This window comes from Eretmochelys imbricata, chromosome 4 (genome assembly GCF_965152235.1).
Source record: "Eretmochelys imbricata isolate rEreImb1 chromosome 4, rEreImb1.hap1, whole genome shotgun sequence".
In the NCBI taxonomy this organism is placed as follows: Eukaryota; Metazoa; Chordata; order Testudines; family Cheloniidae; genus Eretmochelys; species Eretmochelys imbricata.
The window spans coordinates 20,342,456-20,363,894 of NC_135575.1; the positions used below are offsets into that span (position 1 = coordinate 20,342,456).

General features: G+C 45.3%; 1 protein-coding gene across 1 annotated transcript in view; it reads right to left on the reverse strand.

Moving 5' to 3' along the window:
• The window catches only part of SCD5 (stearoyl-CoA desaturase 5), an 80,916-nt gene that overhangs the window by 22,190 nt on the left and 37,287 nt on the right, over window positions 1-21,439 (reverse strand). Inside the window, exon 2 of the mRNA XM_077814362.1 lies at window positions 8,747-8,877. Within this exon, the coding sequence (XP_077670488.1) occupies window positions 8,747-8,877 (131 nt within the window). The remainder of the gene's footprint in view (window positions 1-8,746; window positions 8,878-21,439) is intronic.

A 21,439-nucleotide genomic window follows, 5' to 3' on the forward strand; every position in this document is an offset into this window, starting at 1 on the left:
TACGTAGTATTATTAAACTGTTGCCCTTACGCCTGATGGCAGCCCAGGCTCACAGCCTGAGGGTTGGGGGCAGGAACGAGGCAGCAAAGGATACCGTGACACTCGGCCCGCCTCACAGCGACGGAAAGTCACAGTTCCCCGCAGAGACCCCGGTACCCTCTCCCTCACGCAGAATAGACATGCAGAAGGTACCTAATTAAAAGCACTAAAAAATGTCAGTTACAGGTTTTTTGATAGGCCCTGAAATTTGTCAGAGATTTATTTGCAAAACTTTGTAGTAAGGGCGAGTCAGCTGTCTTGCTGAATACAACATTAAATATTATGGAATACATGATGCAGCTCTTCTCTGTTTTATATTTTCTTAATCAGTATTTCTAAGCTGTTTTTATATTTTAAATGTACTCTTAAGCCTTCATAAAATAATCATTCCAGATTACTACATATTTAACTCACTGAAACAAAGACATTATTTTAAATTAATCAGTCACAGAGGTTTAGTGTGTTCATTACAATGTTCATTGCTTTTAGAAAAAATGAACACTAATTTTCTTTGGGTGATCTCCATAACAATAGACATGTTTATAAAATTTCACCAACTTTAAAAATATGTTTCCAAAGATTTTAGGCATAACAAAGGATTTTATATCTTATAAGGTACTGATTTTGCTGGAGGGTTCTCTTAAAACTAGTTCATCAGATAGTCAGAAGTAAAGAAAGGGAAACTCTTTGTCCAGCTATCTGGAAGGAAAGGGATGTTGTCCCTTAACAGGAGGTGAACAGAGAAAGGGATGGATAGAAAGGATAGGAAGTTTTTTTTACTATAGTAATTACAATTAAAATGTGTATTTTAGATAAGGGTGGTCTTTTGAAGGATTTATTTAAAAACCTATATGTCTGAAGATCAAGCATTTAAGGCTAAAGATGATTGTGCATCTAAAAAAAATCTATGCAAGGATTTTTTAAGAGATATGATTTTATAATCTTCACCAACTCACTAATGAAATATTTTTAAAGCAAGTTTTAAACTAAGGTCCTATAGACTAACATGTTCTGAGTAAATATTACAGTAATGCATAACTGTTTTTCAGAATTCAGATTCTGAATTCTGTAAATTCAGAAACTGACAGTATATACCTGGGGTTTGGCAAATGCTTGTTAAATGGCTTCATTACCACTTGAATGGCTCTTTAACAGTTTCAGTGTTGTGCTAATAGGGCTGGAAGGCTTTTTCACTTTTAAGTTACAGGATCCCCTCCAGAGTAAGAGTCACCAGGCTACAGCAGCCAGCTGTGGGAGCCTGCAGGAAGGGTCAGAACAGGGATAGGAAGAGCCGGGACGGTGGACACCAAGACCCAGTGGGTGCCCCAAATTTTCAGGTGCCCTCCTCAGCCTCGTCCAGAGTCCATATTCTGCTGCTCTTCTTTCTTCCTTTTTTCAGGATCCTGAACTCGACCATCTCCTGGTCACTGCTGCCCAGGTTGCCACCCACTTCTACTTCCCCTCCCAATTCTTCCCTGTTTCTGAGCAGCAGGTCAAGAGGAGCAGGGCCCCAAGTTGGTTCCTCCAGCACTTGCACCAGGAAGTTGTCCCCAACACTCTCCAAAAACTTCCTGGATTGTTGGTGCACTGCTGTATTGCTCTCCCAGCAGATGTCAGGGTGACTGAAGTCCCCCATGAGAACCAGGGCCCATGATCTGGAAATTTCCCATTAGTTGTCCGAAGAAAGCCTCGTCTCCCTGCTCCACCTAGTCTGGTGGTCCATAGCAGACACCCACCACCACATCACCCTTGTTGCTCTCGCCGCTAAACTTCACCCAAAGACTCAACAGGGTTTTCCTCTAGTTTCATACCGGAGCTCTGAGCAGTCACACTGCTCCCTGACATACAGTGCAACTCCCCCACCTTTCTCTCCCCCCAACCCCAATGCTTCCTGAACAGGTTATACCTACCCATGACAGTGCTCTAGTCATGTGAGTTACCCCACCAAGTCTCTGTTATTCCAATCACATCATAGTTCCTTGACTGTGCCAGGACTTCCAATTCTTCCTGCTTGTTTCCCAGGCCTCTTGCGTTCGTGTACAGGCACCTAATGTAACTAGCTGATTGCCCTGCTTTCTCAGTATGAATCAGGACGCCTCCCCTGTTGCACCCTGCTCCTTTTGTTTCCTCCCAGTATCACACTCCCCCACTTACCTCTCGGCTAAGGTCACCATTCCCCGGCGAACCTAGTTTAAAGCCCTCCTCACTAGGTTAGCAAGTTTTCTTACCCAGAGGAACCAGCTCTGCAGTGGAAAGAAGGTGACCCTGCAGAAAGGATTTTATGACTCTGCATTCCTGGAGCACTGTGGAGCTCAAGGTGTCCATGTCTCTTTCACCCTTGCTCTAAAATTGGCCCAAAGCCCAAAATTCAGAAATGGTTTCAGCCTCTCCTAAAGTTGCTGGACTCCAGAGTGTTTTCGTAGAGCCCATGATAGAGATGGGGCTTGCTGTGAAGTTTAGATCTGGATTCAAGCTTCCCCAATGGTTGTCTTATTCCAATTTGGGAGTGTTGATTCAGGCCCATCTCCAATCCTAGTAACAAGGACACTAAGGAATTTGTTCAGTGTCAGAAACCAATTTGTTCAGTGTCTGTTGCCTTTATCTGGATACATTTGATACACCAACCACCCATGGTGGCTGGTGCATCAAATGTATCCAGATAAAGGCAACAGACGCTGGTGGTGCTGAAATCCAGAGTGTCCATCTTACTGAGTCAAATGAGACACTCAACAAATCTGCCCTAATCTTGTCCTTTTTAGTGATTTCCAATAAGCCATACTGGAAAGTCACAGCTGCTGCAGGCCCAAATAAGGCATCCCTTTCATCATGGACATTCTTCTTTCCCAGGATGCAGATTCACTGCCCTAGGAAGAAACGAGTGTTTGCGAGACCCAGAGCTGAAAGAAATCAGATTCACCTTCACTGTGGTTACTGGAGCGCATATCCATGAGAGAGCTCAGAGGATGTTTTTTGAAGATGGTTTTTCCTGTGGGTCTCTGAGTCAGCAGCATCTGCCTGGAAACAGGTAACTCTCACTCTAAAAAAATCAGACAGCTGTTCTACTGCTGGAGGAGATGCAGTTGGGAGGATGGCTTACTTCTGAGTTCTGGTTTAGTCTGCTCAGCAACAGAGCCAATGTCACTCCACTGTCCACGAACCAAACGATGGTACTATTCATTATAGCTCATCATCATCATCAACTTCTCTAGGGACCAACGCAGCACAGAAAATGGGTCAGATCTTGTGAGGTGTCAATGACCTTCTTCTCCCATTGAACTTATCAGGAGTTCAGCACCCTACAAGAGTGGGCCCAATGTGTGACAATGGACCAAAAAGACCTGGGAGAAGGAACAAACTGCAGTAGCCTATCCCTAGGCCAAAACAAAGCTCCAACAGAATTTTAAACTCCTTAGCTAGCTGTAGCTTCAGCACCAACAAAAAACTGCCCACAGATATGCTGGAAAATTAAGGCTCAGAAAAGCCAAAAATGATTTTCACTCACTGGACTTTTGTCACTAGTTTTATTTTCGTCTTCAGGTCTTTGTGAGAGTGACTTGGGAAGCCAGCTATAATGATGGTTGTTGTTGGAGGGAGAAGGTAGGACGTGTACCTGATTTAGGTATTAGAGTGCCTTTGTTATAGGATCTGGTTCCTTTGTGTGCAAATGGGCTGGGACAAAAACCTTAGATCTAAAAACCCTGAACATTGGATCTCAGGTCAGGGTACAAATTACAGCTCAGGCTCCTGTCTGCTCAAGCTGTCATGAGATATGAAGGTCAGTTAAAAGTCTGATGGCAAAGAATGGCTGTTAACAAGCTTACCTGTCCCATGGTAAGCATAAATTCTATAGCCACAGATTTCGAGAGTGGGTACTTAAAATGAGGCACTTGAAGGGACTGAAATACTTGTAAGTGGTCTGATTTTCAGTGGTCCTGACCATCCAGTGTCTGCAATGACAGCTGCTGGGTGCTGGACATCTCTGAAAAATCAGACCACTTAATTAGGTGCTTAACTATACATTTGGACTCCTAACTTTAGGCCCCCACATTTGAAGATGTTAATCTGTGCTCTCATCTATAGCAGTGTGTTAAGCAAAGATCATTCAGCAGAGCAGCCTCTTCTTCTTTCCCCCTCTTGGCACAACATGGAAGGCAACACAGCATATGCCCTCCAAAGCAGCAAGTGTTTCAGGAAGGGCAATAGCATCATCACTGTCAGTTGCAGCAGCTTTCTTTTCAGCAGGAGAACAGAGCAGACGGACAGCTGGGGGTTTCTGTGAAACATCCAGAGTGAGGCAATAACAAAAGACAGCGCGTGCGCTATTATTGTTGAAGAATGCAGGAAGTCCAAGAAGACAACTGCATAGGTCCACAGTTTGTGAACGGAGAAGCTTTTGTTGTCAGAGTTGGTAGACTTCACTGCCCTGCATATCAGTTGCTGACTTCTAAGAGACTGTATGGTGTGAATGATCAGTACTGCTGAGGGGGACTGAGCCACAGAACCAAAGAACCCGTCTCCAATCTGTAAATGATGAAAATGTCATCATCCTGAAATTGTACCTGGAAGACTTCCAGGACTGCACATAAATAACTCCTTTTTGACCTCCGTTCCAGCAGAGAATTAAAGAACAAAGAGACACTGGAAAAACCCAAACTCAGCTCGACTATTGTCCCCCACTGTAGCAAAGTGAGACTAAAGTGACATTTGTATGGGAATGTTAACATACCAGTAACCACTGAAGTCCTGATTCCTGTCATGTGACAAGGGTATTAGTTTTATATAACATTAACCCATGTCAGGTGACTGGGACCAGGAAATACAGACAAGTCTCTTTCCAGCATTCCTGTCTGTCACACCTTTATTTCCATGATATCAGAAGAAAACGAAAGCTTTGGTAAAGTGAAGCATATTAAGTCACCGGAACCTCCGTCTGGCTGAGAACTATCGGAGATAGTCGCGCTGCTTCCAAAACTGACAGGAAGCAAGCAACATTGCAGAGAAACCACAGAGAGTGAAACCCTCCATAAAGCTACAAGGGGCAGGTCCAGAGGCACTGGAATTTTACATTACACTCCAGTGGGAGCAGGACGAGGCCTGAGGACTGCTAGACAAAAATCATTTATAAATGACAAAAAGACACAGGAATCTCACTTGGCAAAAGGCACATTTTCTTTACCAAATGAAACTATTGATCACTATGTTAGAGGCCTATACAATAAAGCTATTTGTGGTTGAGCCAACAATCAGGTCAAAGCAATGTTAGTGCAAGAAATTAACTTGGCTTTTCATAGACCAAAGGATAGTTGCAGGGCTGGTGAAAAACGTGCTTTCCCCAAATGAAAGTGTTAGCGAAAAAGAGAAAAAGAGCTGAAGTGCATCTAATTAAAAATGCATCATGACAGAATCGGCAGGCAAATAAAACAGCAGAGACCAGAACGGTTTGTAACAAATACAGAGGCAATCACAACGTGACATGTAAAGGCGTCAGACACGAGGAGTGTGGTGCCAGACATGTAGTAGCAGCAAACATCAGCACACGTTTGAAGTAAATACAAGAGTAAAATACATATACGAACATACAGCTAGAAGACAAAGCTATGAGGAAGATGCAGACCAGATGTCTTTGCTGGGTCTCTTAGAAAGCTTGCAAAGTGAGGTTTTCTAACAGGTTGGTTTGTGACATAGGAAATAATATGAGCTCAAGTGAAATTCCAGACAGCTACTGCAGCTGAGTGCAAGGTAATCAGAGCAAAATGATTAGTGACCATCTGATGCTAAGGTCAAAAACGTAGCTCATTTCATACAGTGGGCACAAAATAAACCCATGCGGTAGAGTCACAATGGCACATCTCAGGAAGAGTGGATATCACTCAGCAGGGTTTGACATAGTGAACGAAAGGAGCCAAGGAACAGGAGTATGAAGTAAATATGACTCAGCTACTGCCCCATTTTTGAAACAAAAAAAGTGACTCAACCTTACGAGAGCTTGAGAAAGTAACTCTAGATCAGGGACGGCCAACCTGGGGCTCCGGAGCCACGTGCAGCTCTTCAGAAGTTAATATGCGGCTCCTTGTCTAGGCACCGACTCCGGGGCTGGAGCTACAGGCCCCAACTTTCCAATGTGCCGGGGGGGGTGCTCACTGCTCAACCCCTGGCTCTGCCACAGGCCCTGCCCCCACTCCACCCCTTCCCATCCCCTCCCCTGAGCCTGCCATGCCCTCGCTCCTCTCCCCCAGAGCCTCCTGCGTGCCACGAAACAGCTGATCGGGAGGTGCAGGGAGGGAGAGGGAGGCGCTGATCGGCAGGGCTGCTGGTGGGAGGGAGGCATTGGGGGCTGGGGGAAGGGGCAGCTGATGGGGGCCTGCTGACGTATTACTGCGGCTCTTTGTCAATGTACATTGGTAAATTCTGGCTCCTTCTCAGGCTCAGGCTGGCCACCCCTGCTCTAGAATGGATGGTCAAGAGAACCCGCTCAGGTACCTCCAAGCATAAAAATCTACTGGCACTATCGAGATGAAATTGCTGCATCTGATAGGGTTTGTGCAAAAGACATCATGCCACGATAGTACGCAGCGTGAAGTATAATCCACAGTGCCCGTGGAGACGTGCTTATACTGAAATATTAGACATGGCGGGATGCTGTAGCTCCTCCAATGCGATCTGCTGCCCCTGAAGCCAACATAGGGCAATGGTCAGCAGTCATGGCTACCATGATGGTAGTCCTGTGATTGGCTATTAAGGGGAGTAGGGCTCAGCCTGGCCTGTGCCTGATCAGCTATCCCTCCACCACAGACATTGGATCCTGATTGGTTAGGGATCATCTGGCCCTGCCCAGTTATAAGTCCCATGCAATGCCAGCAAAGGGTTGTGAGAGCTCAGCTGGATGGAGGGGGGTTGTAGAATGGAGGGCTGGTTCCTCTGGTAGGCCCTGGAGAAGGGACTCCCAAGCATGCCTGGGGAAAGACTAAGGAGGGCTGCATGAGGGAGGCTCGCTCCTGTGCCGGGCTCTGGAAGAAGGGAAATTCCCAGAGTGGGGAGAAGCCCTGAGTCACTGCTCTGTAGGAGAATGGGAAAGAGCGGAGAGCTGAGCCAGGAGGAGAAGTAGACCCTTGTGTTTACGTTGCACATGGGACTAGGGTCTAAATTTGTTACCAGCGCCTCACCAGTGGTGCTGAGGGAGACCATTCCCAGCGTGTGTGTGGCTGAGACAAGGTGAGTAGTGCAGTGGCAAGCCACATATGGGTGTTGTGGAGGGCGACCCTGCCACAGGCCCCCCACAGCTGAAGTGAATTAGAACAGCCCTCAGGCTGGTATAACTTCCACTGGGTGACCTGGATGGTACCACTGTAACTAAGTAGGGGTGCAAAGGCAGCGCAAAGCCATTTTTAGGCACCCCACTTATCTGGATTTACACTGTACACTCTTCAGCCATCGCTGATAACTGAGGCCAATGTATCCAAGTGTGAAATCTGCAGGAACACAGGAAGCAGAATTCAAAAGAACCACTGAAACCTGATCATCTGGATCATCTGTCCTGATCATCTGGATCCGAGGTGGACGCAGGTCTACAGCAATTAAGTGGGGAAGATTTCCTCTGAATAGTGGCTAGCTGCTCCATTGATTCTTTGTTGACTGTTCATTGATTCAGCTTACAAGTTGAACTGTTGTTCAACACACCAAGCAGCAATGTCATGACACTTTGCAGGGCTGCTTTGCATCAGTGGAGTGGCAGAAAACAGCCAGTGCTCATACAGGGAGCGAGGGCAGTATGATCAAATCAAATATCTCCTAAACTGCTTTAAACAACAGCTCTGCTGTGCTCTTTGTAATGGGAGGAGAGATTAAGGAGATTAGCGCTATCTAGTTTAGAGAACAGGATGAATAAGAGGCACCATAACAGAGGTATACAAAATAATGAACTGTATAGAGGTCCCTAGGGTGCTGTGATTCACCCTCTCTCATAATGCAAGAAGTAGAAGGTGGCCAATCCAAATGAAAGGAAACAGGCTGAAAACTGATAAAAGGAAATACTTCATAAAGTGTAACTTAACCTGTGGGACTCAATGCCACAAGATGTTATTGAAGCTGACAGATTATTTATATTAGTAATAAGATTATTTACAGTTACACTAAAGAAATACATGTAAGTGATGCTGTGTTGCCAAATAGATAATGCCCTGGACTAGGATTCAGGAGATCCGTGACTTGCCTGCTATGTGACCTTGAGCAGATCACTTCTTATCCCTGGGCCTCAGTTTCCCCATCTGTAATATGGGGCTAGTGATACCTCCTTTGTAAATCTGCTGTAGAAAACCATGACGTTGTTTTATTAACCAAGATAAAAAATTTGCCTAAATGATATCATAATCCAATCTTTAGTTGCCTGGTTTTAGGAAGAAACTTTATTATATGGGCATGGTAGCATGTAATTGTCCTCAGAACCATTGGTACGGAGCACTTTCAGAGACAGGGTACTGGACTACATGGACCATTGCTCTGATCAGGTTTTCCCTTGCACTGGATGGTGTGTACAAATAAAGAGGGGATCACTGCAGCGCTGCTTTCGCACAGTACAGAAACTGGCGGACGTTTGGGTTTACTTGGAATTTTTAATAGTTGGCCTCTCTTCACAGAAGAGACTCTTGTGCTGGCCTGCAGAGAACACTGCACAAAGACTGAAGATCATATCTGACAACCTCATCCCTACCTGAAAAGCCATGGAGTTAGCTGCAGCCAGGAACATCCTCAAAGGCAGCTTGGCTTTGTAGGACCTATGACTCCATAAACGATGTGCACCAGCTGTCACCCCCAGAGCCGTCATTAGGAAACACAAATATGCTGAAAGACAGAAATATATATAAATAGTGCATATCAAGGGCCTGTTTTTATTCTTTTCCTTTGTTAAAAAATATTCCTTCTGCTGTCTAGTCAACCCTACAGGGAGACAGTGTCTCCTAGTGGAGAGGGCACTGGACTGGGAGTCAGGACAACTGGGTTTTCCTCCCAGCTCTGCCAGGTACCTGCTGTGTGACCTGGAGCAAGTCATGCCACCTGTGTCTCTTCTCCCACCCTTTGTCCACATATAATCTAAGCTCTTCTGGGCAGGGACCGTCCACACTGCCCAGCACAAGCAGCTGACGACGTTGGTTGGGACCTCTAGATGCTACTGTAATATAAATGGCATCTAAGAAAAGTGGATTAGTCTGGTGCATTCTGTACTGCACCAGAGGAGCCATTAACTTCCCTTCGTGATGTTATGTCGGAAGGGAGGCAGCCACTTTTTTGACGGGCACCATCCTCTGTACCCTTTCCACGTCTTTTGTCGAGTCTAATTTGTCAGCTAATTGAACAGGTGCCATTCATACCTCTGTAGATAAAGGTTCTGTCAGAGTTCCCATTATAAAACCCACTATACTCAAGGCTTTATAACTTGGCAATAAAAATCCACTCTCTGCTGAAGCTGGACATTCAAGGACTCTTAGCTTGCAGGCATTTTTTTCTCCCCCTTCAAAACTCTTCTGTGTGCATTTTCCACTTCTGGCCCAGGCAGCAACAAAAGGGTCAGTTTTAAAGTTTGGGGTTTTTTTTAAGCATCTGAAACAAAAATTAACTTCAATGTTTTTCCTTTTTTTCTGGGTTAGGGGATTTTTTATTTGCCTCTGGGCCTAGTCAAACTCTGTTTTCTTATAATTTCCATTATGGAAGGAGCATATGGCATTTCCCCACCCATCCTTTGGCTATTTCAATTATAAACTCTTTGGGCAGAGACTATCCACCTAGCACAATGGGGCCCTGATCTTTATTATGGTCTCTAGATGATACTACCATACAAACAACGATAAAAGTAGGAATAAGGCGAGTGCTGAATAAAAGTACATCCCTGCCCTGCCAGTCCTGGAACCAAGAGACCAGCTTGCACACTTAACCATTAACATACTGCCTTAAATCACCACCGTACTCTTCCTTTCTCCCTGAGGGGTCAGGCTTAAAGTTAGGCACATAAGTACAGTTGTCAGTGTTTACAAAAATACTTACGTGCTCAGCACCTAGCAGGATTGAGCCAAAAGCAGCACAGGCTCTATGAGTTATAGAAGAGCCCTCGCTCATCATCTTTTCTTCCTTTTTATTTATTTTTTTTAATTTAACAAATGTTTCATGTATTTGTGACAAGAAAGCTGCTGCTGTGTACAATATATACGCTAATGGACCACAGCAGCAGATTTGTTTTCCAGGTGACAAGAAACATACAAAAAATTTTCATCTGAAATTCCTAATTTCAAAAAGTTAATTTAATTTACAAAAGCACAGTTGTACTCAGCTGAAGTCACTTTTTAATAATTGTGTGCAGTGACTATTTCAGACTTCCGAACCAGGAAAGGGCCCTTTCTTGTGTCAGGTTTCAGAGTAACAGCCGTGTTAGTCTGTATTCGCAAAAAGAAAAGGAGTACTTGTGGCACCTTAGAGACTAACCAATTTATTTGAGCATAAGCTTTCGTGAGCTACAGCTCACTTCATCGGATGCAAAGCTCACGAAAGCTCATGCTCAAATAAATTGGTTAGTCTCTAAGGTGCCACAAGTACTCTTTTTCTTGTGTCAGTTTGAGTCATTCACTCATTTGTCTCCTGATGCCATATGCTTTGATCATTTTGTTATTATCCCCACTATATCTGAATCCATTTGTAATAAATACTGCATAGATTTGGTTGTTTTGTTTTACAACAAAAGAGAAAAGGCTGTAAGAATAATAATACAGCTGTGCTGCTCATCTTCTGGGAGGAAGCTGGGGAAAAGGCAATTATATACAATCCATACAAATTGGACCAGTGTTCAAAAGCAAAATCCACTTAAACCTTCAAAATTCAAAACTACCCTACTGTCACAATCTATGGCATTTCTGCTCTCTTAAACAGGAGGCACTTATTTCACAAAACAATTTCAAAAGTGTAAACTCAAACAAGCTTCCACACAGCTCCAGGTCCAGCACTGTCTGTGTTGTTTAGCAAGGACCTCACCGTGCTGGGAATACATACGTGTATGGTGACTATATATGCCTGTTTCAGTCTCTGAATAATTTTATGCAAACAAAAAGAAAACAGATTCCATCTGCACGAGATGTTTTGTATTATTAAGAATTTTAATTTTAATTTGCCCTTTTAACAGAGAATGTTAGATGTCAGTATGTCATGCATTTCTTCTCACCTGGAGTAAACACACATGGCTGAGGTTTCCTGTCTATTTGTGTTTATATCATATCCAGCAGCAACCCCTGCAGTGTGGTTGCAAGGAAATGACCTGAAATATTGGTGAAATTGATTAACTGCAAAACATCTACAGTTCCAAACTGCAAAGGTTATGACACAACCTGAAAAAGATTGCAAAAGTATCTATTAACTCTTGTCATGGAGTCCCCGGGTGATGCTCTGGAACTGCTCCCTATGAAGCCAGTCAGGACTCTGGGGAAGTCTCCTTTCTGTGAGCAGACTGTCTTCAGGACACATAGCTCACACAACTTCCACCTTCCTGGGTCTGACCTCGTAGCATTCAGCATCCTCTGCCCCTCCATGCGCTTCCCACAGTGAGTCCGCCCAGGCGGGGTCCTGGGGAAGCCAGAGGGTCCTGCACCCCAACTTCGCAGTCAGACGTGACTCTCAGCCAGCCAGTAAAACAGGAGGTTTATTAGATGACAGGAACATGGTCTAAAACAGAGCTTGTAGGTACAGAGAACAGGACCCCTCAGCTGGGTCCATTTTGTGGGGGGCAGTGAGCCAGACAACCAAGTCTGCACTTCACTCCATGTCCCCAGCCAGCCCCAAACTGAAACTCTCTCCACCCTCTCCTCCTCTGGGCTTTGTCCCTTTCCCGGGCCAGGGGGTCACCAGATTCCTTTGTTCTCCATCCCTTTAGCTCTCACCTTGCAGGAGGGAAGGCAGGCCATCAGTTGCCAGGAAACAGGGTGTTGGCCATTCTCTGTGTCCAGACCCCTGCACACACCTGCCCTCTAGGGCTCTGCAATGATAATACACCCTTATCCCACCACCTAGATACTTAAGAACTGCATAGGGGAAACTGAGGCACCCCCACACTATTCAGAGGAAACATTAAGAACAGTCCCGCTTTGTCACAACTCTATAATCACAGTGGGTGAAACTGTAACATCAAAAGTTGTGACACTACTCAGGACTCTGGGGCTGTAAGTCATCTTGTTGCCACCTGCCTCCAGTGCAAGATTGTCTTGCCTTTGCCAGGTGGGTGTTAACTCCCTAACACAACCAGCCTGTCAGTCACTCAGGCTGTACCAGCCCAATCTTTGCCCTGCAGGTTGACCATAGATGCATCCCGGTCCCTTCAAAGTGTCTCTTTGTGATGTCCATTGTCTTTCCCCCACCTAGGACATACTGCATCTGTTTTTTGTCTTTATTCACAGACATGCCACTCCCTCACTGTTGAATCATTCCTTTTCACATACAAGTGGTTTTGATGTTTATAGCTTACCTTTAATGGCTTTCCATTGACTTTTTGGGTTGTTGGAATGGGGGGACGATTGAGCAACACATTACATAATCGGCTAGCCAAGGAGGGTTAACAATTCCCTCCTGCTTGAATGGGCCATTACCAAGACATGATTCCCTAGTGACTCACTTTCACTCCAAGACCCTAAGGACATGACTGTCAATACTGTTACATTAGTCCTTAAATATTACACACATTTCACAAAGATTATGAGTATTGATGAGTCACAGGCTTTCAGTAGAGACCAAACATGCTACCCTTGATGGATAACTATCATGAAAGTGGTGTATTAGGTGGAGTGAGTTTGTCAGGTCTGAGATAGGAGCTGCTTGTTAAGAACTCTGAACCCTTTGCCAATTGGCACAAATGGGCCTGAGTCATGAGAGGAAAATGCAATAAAAACTTAATTTGCCAAAATGTTTGCAGATTCTTGTGCTGATTTTCACCCAGGCAGCCCCACTGAAGTCAAAGGACCAAACAGACTTCAGTGGTATCACACCAACAATGGATTTAGCCCAATTTATTTGCCCATTGTGAGTCACGATCATACTGAATTTGGCCCTAAATTAGTTCCATTTTCCATGTTCCAAACCAACGTAAGAGAAAGCAAGCAGAGTTTTTGGGAGGAGGGGGAAAGTTGGCGGGGAGGAGGGGATGTTGAACATTGGAGGATAAAATGTGGGGAGCGTTGAGGACTGGACTACGATATTGAGACAATGGCACCCTAGCTGGCTTTCAAACATCCTCTAATGGGGCCTAACCCAAAGTCAACTGAAAAACTCCCCATAGACGGGCTTTGGATCAGGTCCGTGACATGTAAAGCTCTCTCTGGGCAGCAGCAGTCGATAATACCTCAATTGTCTTCTAGACTACAGGGCAATCCTGGATGCATGCTTCTCCTCATCTAGCCTGTGCTCGCTCCGTATGATCCATTGAGGACCAACACTTGTTCAGTGGCCTCTTACCAAGGTTTAGTGGGCGCTGTTTGCAGCACTGGTTTGGACCTCTGAGATGGGGTGGCTGCTGCTGCGGTGGCTCAGGGCTCTTTGAAGGCCCTGATTCTGCAAGGTTCTTAAGCATGTGCCTATCTTTAAGGCATTAGCAGTTCTGTTGGCTTCAACACTTAAACTAGGGATCACCCAATGAAATTAATAGGCAGCAGGTTTAAAACAAACAAGAGGAAGTATTTTTTCCACACAACACACAGTCAGCCTATGGAACTCCTTGCCAGAGGATGTTGTGAAGACCAAGACTATAACAGGGTTCAAAAAAGAACTAGATAAGTTCATGGAGGATAGGTCCGTCAATGGCTATTAGCCAGGATGGGCAGGAATGGTGTCCCTAGTCTCTGCTTGCAAGAAGTTGGGAATGGGCGACAGGTGATGGATAACTTGATGATTACCTTACCTGTTCTGTTCATTCCCTCTGGGGCACCTGGCATTGGCCACTGTCAGAAGACAGGATACTGGGCTAGATGGACCTTTGGTCTGACCCAGTATGGCCGTTCTTTTGTTAAAATCAGACACATGCTTAAGTATATTGCTGAATTCAGCCTGTCTTTTGATTCCTGAGAGGGGGATACAAACGTTAATTGAAACTCCTATCATCCTTCCCACACGTCATTGTAATGAGAATAGCTGCAAAGTATCAGGTCAGGAAAGATGATGACGTGATGAAGAGTCCAGACTCTTTAATTCTCACTCTAGGTTCTTTGAAGCTGGCTCTCCAGCCTTGTTCTAATTTTTTGCACAAGGTTTTTTTAAATGAAAGGACTGGGATGCCTATCAAATTAGAAAAATTCATTCCGTTATTTATGACATATCAACTTGACAGCTTATTATCCAAAAAAAGGAGAGCCTGGCACAAGTGTCTCTAAAAGGTGGCCTTTGAAATTGCCCCAAAATGCAATTATGGGAACAAATGTGTGACGAACAGGACATACGGCATATCCAGTTTATACAATAAATAACAATATGTTGCACAGGATCCTGTGGCCCTTGTATCATTGTGAAAAAGATATTGGTCATGGGTGTTTGGTTCAGCCCTTTCTACAAGAGAGGCTAGTCATGACATTTGGATCTAGAGCCAAATTCTGAAATAAAAGCCAAGGCCCTCCACATTTCAAGAGCAGTGGACTTGATGGTTTTGTTTGGGCCCATCTCTAGCATGTCATTAATGGGGACAGAGGTATTGCTGAAAGCAGCAGCTGCTGGGACCTCCATCTAACACAAGAAGGGGTCCAATGATTGCAGAGGATCAGATCATTTCTGTATCCAAGGGCAGCATCTTAATGGTGCAAAGTTGTACAAAAGTAGAATGAAAGATAACTGGGTTCAGAGGGAATAAGTTCATTACACTAATGGAGCATTGATTTTCCTTGTCAATTCACTATTTATTTCCCTTTCTGTGATGGGTACGGGGGGCGGGGCAGGGGGGAGGGAGAGAGAGAGACTATACTGGGCCAAATTCTCAACTGGCGTATATTGAAGTAGCTCCATTTAAATCAAACTGTTTGCACCAGCTGGAAATCTGGCCCTTAGACTTTATTTAACACAGGGGTAAACAGCAGCAGGGACCCTGAAGAATGTGTGTTATGCTGAAATGCCACCAAGGACAAGAATTTTAAAGCTGAAAGAATGAGAACATAGTGCTTGTTTGTTGTTTTAATGTGGGAAGTGCCATCAATGTTCTTGGGCACTGTCCATCCCTTTATACAGTGGCTTCCATTCGGATGGTCACCAAAACACTTTAAAAGCTATCAGCCTCGCTCCATTCCCAATTTACACCCAAGTAACTTCAGTAAGATCCAGTGGGTATCAATGAGAGAAGGATTTATCCCTAACATTTTTCAGGAATTACTTTACCCACCACTGGAGTGCAATCACCTCTGGGGCAGAACGTGGTATCTCTGCAGCAGTGACTAGCAAGGCTGCACAGCAGGGAAGGATAGGAAGTGGCCAATGTAGTATCCAACTGAAACTCTGAGGGTCATTTTTAGGTAGTTTCGCAGGCAGGGATTTAGCCAGGACCCCAGGCTCTTTTAAGACGTGCCACGGGATCTTTAATGGCCACAGATGGTCAGGACTTCATTTTGACAACTTAGATGACAGACAGATTAAAGAAAAAAAGTGTGCATTAAGGGCATGATCCTGACAGGTGCTCGGAGACCATACCTCCCAGGGACATCTATGGTGGTTGAAGGCTGACAGCACCTCTCCAAGTTGCTCAGCACCTTCCAGGAACAGGCTGTGACAGAGTCCAGTCCTGAGCCAGCTGAACCAATTGGAGATTTCCTATTGGCTTGACTGGGACCGGGATTTGTCCCTACAAAAAGTAGCCCATGGAAAAGCAGCCTTTCTTTCTCCCTTTTCAAGCTCCACAAGGAGCTCTCCAGTGCGCAACCCCCAACCTCCCATCCACAGCTATTAGAACAGCTGACGAGAACTGAAGGGTAAGACCAAGGAACTGTCTGTATTCATAGAATCATAGAATCATAGAATATCAGGGTTGGAAGGGACCCCTGAAGGTCATCTAGTCCAACCCCCTGCTCGAAGCAGGACCAATTCCCAGTTAAATCATCCCAGCCAGGGCTTTGTCAAGCCTGACCTTAAAAACTTCCAAGGAAGGAGATTCCACCACCTCCCTAGGCAACGCATTCCAGTGTTTCACCACCCTTTAGTGAAAAAGTTTTTCCTAATATCCAATCTAAACCTCCCCCACTGCAACTTGAGACCATTACTCCTCGTTCTGTCATCTGCTACCATTGAGAACAGTCTAGAGCCATCCTCTTTGGAACCCCCTTTCAGGTAGTTGAAAGCAGCTATCAAATCCCCCCTCATTCTTCTCTTCTGCAGGCTAAACAATCCCAGCTCCCTCAGCCTCTCCTCATAAATCATGTGTTCTAGACCCCTAATCATTTTTGTTGCCCTTCGCTGGACTCTCTCCAATTTATCCACATCCTTCTTGTGGTGTGGGGCCCAAAACTGGACACAGTACTCCAGATGAGGCCTCACCAATGTCGAATAGAGGGGGACGATCACGTCCCTCGATCTGCTCGCTATGCCCCTACTTATACATCCCAAAATGCCATTGGCCTTCTTGGCAACAAGGGCACACTGCTGACTCATATCCAGCTTCTCGTCCACTGTCACCCCTAGGTCCTTTTCCGCAGAACTGCTGCCTAGCCATTCGGTCCCTAGTCTGTAGCAGTGCATTGGATTCTTCCGTCCTAAGTGCAGGACCCTGCACTTATCCTTATTGAACCTCATCAGATTTCTTTTGGCCCAATCCTCCAATTTGTCTAGGTCCTTCTGTATCCTATCCCTCCCCTCCAGCGTATCTACCACTCCTCCCAGTTTAGTATCGTCCGCAAATTTGCTGAGAGTGCAATCCACACCATCCTCTAGATCATTTATGAAGATATTGAACAAAACCGGCCCCAGGACCGACTCCTGGGGCACTCCACTTGACACCGGCTGCCAACTAGACATGGAGCCATTGATCACTACCCGTTGAGCCCGACAATCTAGCCAGCTTTCTACCCACCTTATAGTGCATTCATCCAGCCCATACTTCCTTAACTTGCTGACAAGAATACTGTGGGAGACCATGTCAAAAGCTTTGCTAAAGTCAAGAAACAATACATCCACTGCTTTCCCTTCATCCACAGAACCAGTAATCTCATGATAAAAGGCGATTAGATTAGTCAGGCATGACCTTCCCTTGGTGAATCCATGCTGGCTGTTCCTGATCACTTTCCTCTCATGCAAGTACTTCAAGATTGATTCTTTGAGGACCTGCTCCATGATTTTTCCTGTATTGGGGATACAGGTAGCGATATAGGTGTAGCAGATATGATGGAGCAAATCCAGTCTTACACCTATACAGCGCATCTACTCTGTGGGACTTACAGTGGGGCAGCTACACCAGCATACATATTCCATACATAACCCTGAGAGCTGAAATAGCCCAGCAAAAAGTCCCCAACAGCTCCAGGACCAGAGCAAAAGCAAATCTTTTCAATCAGATGTATTTCATGGTGAGAGTAGACGTGACCCTTGTGGGAAATCAGGTCCTTGCAAATGTTACTTCACCACAGCCATCTCCTGATTTATAAATAGCTAATAAGTCATCGCAGATCTACAGTGAGAAGACTCTAATCCCCACCTTTCCTCCACAGAATAAAATATCAACTCAATTTCAATTAGTTCACCAACTATTTGATTTTAAATGAACTACCTAAAATAATCAGAGTTGCCATAGTAATTATATGAGGAGATAGTGGCCATTTATATTCCTGGCTCGTTTTCAGAGCGAGACTGTCCTGACATATAAAAGGATTAAATTTAGAGCAAACCTCTCCTACTAGCAATTCCCCTATACTCCGGAAGCTCCCTTCTGGATTTGTAATTGACAAGATCACATAAGTAGTAGCCAACAGTAAGGTCATATGCTTGAGTAAGGAAAAGAGCTGGCCACTCCCAAAAACACCTGGAATCAAAAGATCACCAAAACATTAACGCTGTAATCATTTTATTTTAATGGATCTGTTAGTGCCTGGCACATGGTTTAGCTCAGAATGCTGGCCAATGATCATAGTTGCAAGGTGGCCTTTCATGTTTATTTTACTGAGCTAACTTCCGAAATGTCTTGTGCTGATTTACAAAGCAAAGCAAAATATTATATATATATTGTAATACTTAAAAAATATATATATCCCACAAGAATGTGCAAAGTACAGAGAGTGAGCTAGGGCAGTTAGATTTGGTGATACTAGGTTAAACTGGCATTCCCTCTTTGCTCCTCCACACCTCTGCAGCTTGAGCCATCAGGCCAGAAGGGACCAGCGGGATGGAGTCTGACCTCCTGCCTAGCACAGCTCGAGAAGCCTCCCCACGTGATCCCGCCCTGACCTCCTGGCGGAGCCAGCATAGAGCTCGGAGAAAGACTGACCACGTGCTGGAGAATCCCCCACATCCCAGGCCAGTAGGCCCCTCGCTCTTAAACTGGCATTTTGAGTTTAACCTAGTATGAAAAAATCCAGTGGTGCGCTCTCTCTCTGCTTCACACATTATTGCGGGTCACTCCCAGTATTGGAGATTCTGGAATCAGAGCACGGGCGACCATTTTGTGGATGGTGCGTAAAACACACGAGAGCACAGCTGCCTCTCCCACAGCAGGACTGCACTGCAGTGCGCGGAGCAGTAAAACACAGTAGGGGATCGGTGCAGGCTGCCCCCGCCACCGCAAAGGAAGATGTGGCACAGGCAGTCTTAAGCTGTCATAAACACGCCTTGGGCCATCCTCTCTCCTGCCTGTGGAAATAAACCCACATACAGAAGGGAGGATTTATTTTATAAAGATGCACAACTCCCAGGCAAAGCACAGAGTGCTAACTGGGAGGCAGGGCCAGGAGTGGCACTGAATAAGCTGGGAGCATCGCCTGTGAAACAAGTGGAGGCTGATGATCCCTGAGGTTTGCGGAGGACAAGCCAATGAATCTTAGGCCACTACTACTCCAGCCCTGCTGCCAAGGCCAGTCTGCTGCTAGGTAGCCTCCCTACTGACCATGCATGTGTAACACCGACAGACCCTGGTCATCGCGGGATCAAACCTGGGACCTACAGAGCTTAATGCATGAGCCTCTACTGCATGAACTAAAAGCCAGCTGGCTGTTAGCTAAGGCTATAGAGCAGATTCATAATCTCTCTCTCTCTCTCTCTCTCCCTGCCACTAGGTGGGACAGAACACCACACCCAAGAGGTGTGTAGGTAACACATGCACATCCCACTCATGGTAAATGCGGAGAAAGCTGGGCTGGGGGAGTGGAGTGACATCCCTGTGGCTCAGATCAGCAGTCACTGATGATGCGTATTGCGCTGTAAATTATCCTGCCATATGAGAGGAACATATGCACTAGGAGCTAGATTCTTCCACACAGCTCAGCATCCCCAATCAGGGCCAGAGGTTCGAAAAGCACTCTGCTCCCATTTAGACACCTAGATAAGTGGCTTGGCACGTTGTGTGCTGAGCACTTGAAAATCCAGGCCCGTGTGGCTCTTCCATCATTCTTCATCCTGTCTGGCAAGGAGATGGCAGGGACAGAGGTGGCTATGTAGAGGATGAGGAGGAGCTGGTGCTGTGAAGCTGCCTTTCACCTCCAAAGGACCCCACCACCAACCCCATTTGTGTGGCACTACTGTGCTTCCTTTCCACGCTGAACCTATGGCCCTTCACCCCAAACCACTTCATTCATTACCTCCAACAAGACATTTCCTCTATCTAGCAGCCTTCCCAGACCCCTCTCCTTCTCTCACATGCACTCGGCAGCACATAGCCCTTCTTGCCAGCTGGAGAAGGAAAGAAAGCAATGAATATAAAGCCCTTCCCAAGATGAAGATATGGTCAACGTGAGTTCGTGAAGCACTCCAAGGCATCAACGATACCACTTACTCCATGTGTGTGGGTGGTGATGAAACTTTCCCTTTCTGCAAATCAACAGAAGCTGCCCTCTCGATGCTTCATATGAAAATCAGTGTTTTAAATCTGCCTTACATCCAGCCTGCTTTCTGTTAGAGAACGAGCAGGAGGACCCAGAGGCAGATTGAATAAACGGGCTTCTTTATTGTGGTACATGTTCCCCTAGACACAATTGTTGAGTAAGCACAGAATTAGTTACAGCACACCCTTTTTTATTTAACTTAGTATGTAAATACCTACATTTACTACAACACCCCTAAACCCCTTATTTAGTAATATCAACACCCATACAATGAATATTAATAGCTATATGCTGAATATAATTATTCCCGCCCCTGTTTACAGCATTAAGCATATTTTACAGACATTTTTACCTTGAAGATACATTTCTTTGCAGTAATTGTAGCCACAAGTTCCCTTAATTAGCAGTTCACAGGGGGGAAAAAAAGGGGGCCATGACCCCAAGCTCGTTTATGTATCTGGGAAAAAAAGGAAGGGTAAAAAACAACACTTTTTTACACAAAGGGTATTCTTTTTAGACAACCACATTCCTTATGCAGCTGCAACACTTATCAATCCTTAACAAACAAAAAACAGGGGGGGAAATGGCACTTTACTATCAAGGAAAAAAATAGTACTTGTCTGTGCCTCACTCCCTATTGCCATGATAGCACACCAGCAGTTTCCCAGGTCTTTCCTTAACCCTTACATATCCCAACCCTTTCTACTAGTGCTATGCAGATGGCATCCTCATCCTGATCAACGAAAATGATGACTGCGGAATTAACATACAGATTTGCAGAGATCACCGTTACTGCAGAGAATGGGGCTGGGGAATAAAGAAACAAAGATCCAAGACTCCCCTTCTGGAAAACCTGCGTTTCTCTGTAACTACGTGAGACGGGCAGTGCTTCAGATGAATGAACATCAGTGAGCGCTACATATCCCACTGTGTCCTCCTGGCTCTCCTCTCATGCACAGTCCATGTAGAATATCTGCTGTGGTAAGAGTTTGTTTTAAAGAGGTGACAGGCAAATTTGTTACAATTACTACTATTCGAGGACAACATCCAAGTCATGGCACCAAACAGCAAAGGGATCCAGCCCTGGGGGATGAACCTGCCTCGGCATTTTGTTCCCTGTGTTTCACTGAGCTTCAGTTGGGCTTCACTTCTGTGTTCGAGCTCACTTTGGTATTGCCAGGGTCATTTCTCACTTCAAAAGTGTTGGGCTGATGTACAGGGGAGAGTTTACGCTACTTGGCTCAGGGTAACTACTGCTCTGCCGGAGACTTCATCCCACCCATGATTTCATCCCTCTTGGGGGGGTGCAGAGTTATACCAGACCTGAATTATACCATTACAAGGGGGACATTTTTAAATAACAAACAGCCACTGGTTTTCCATGCCCA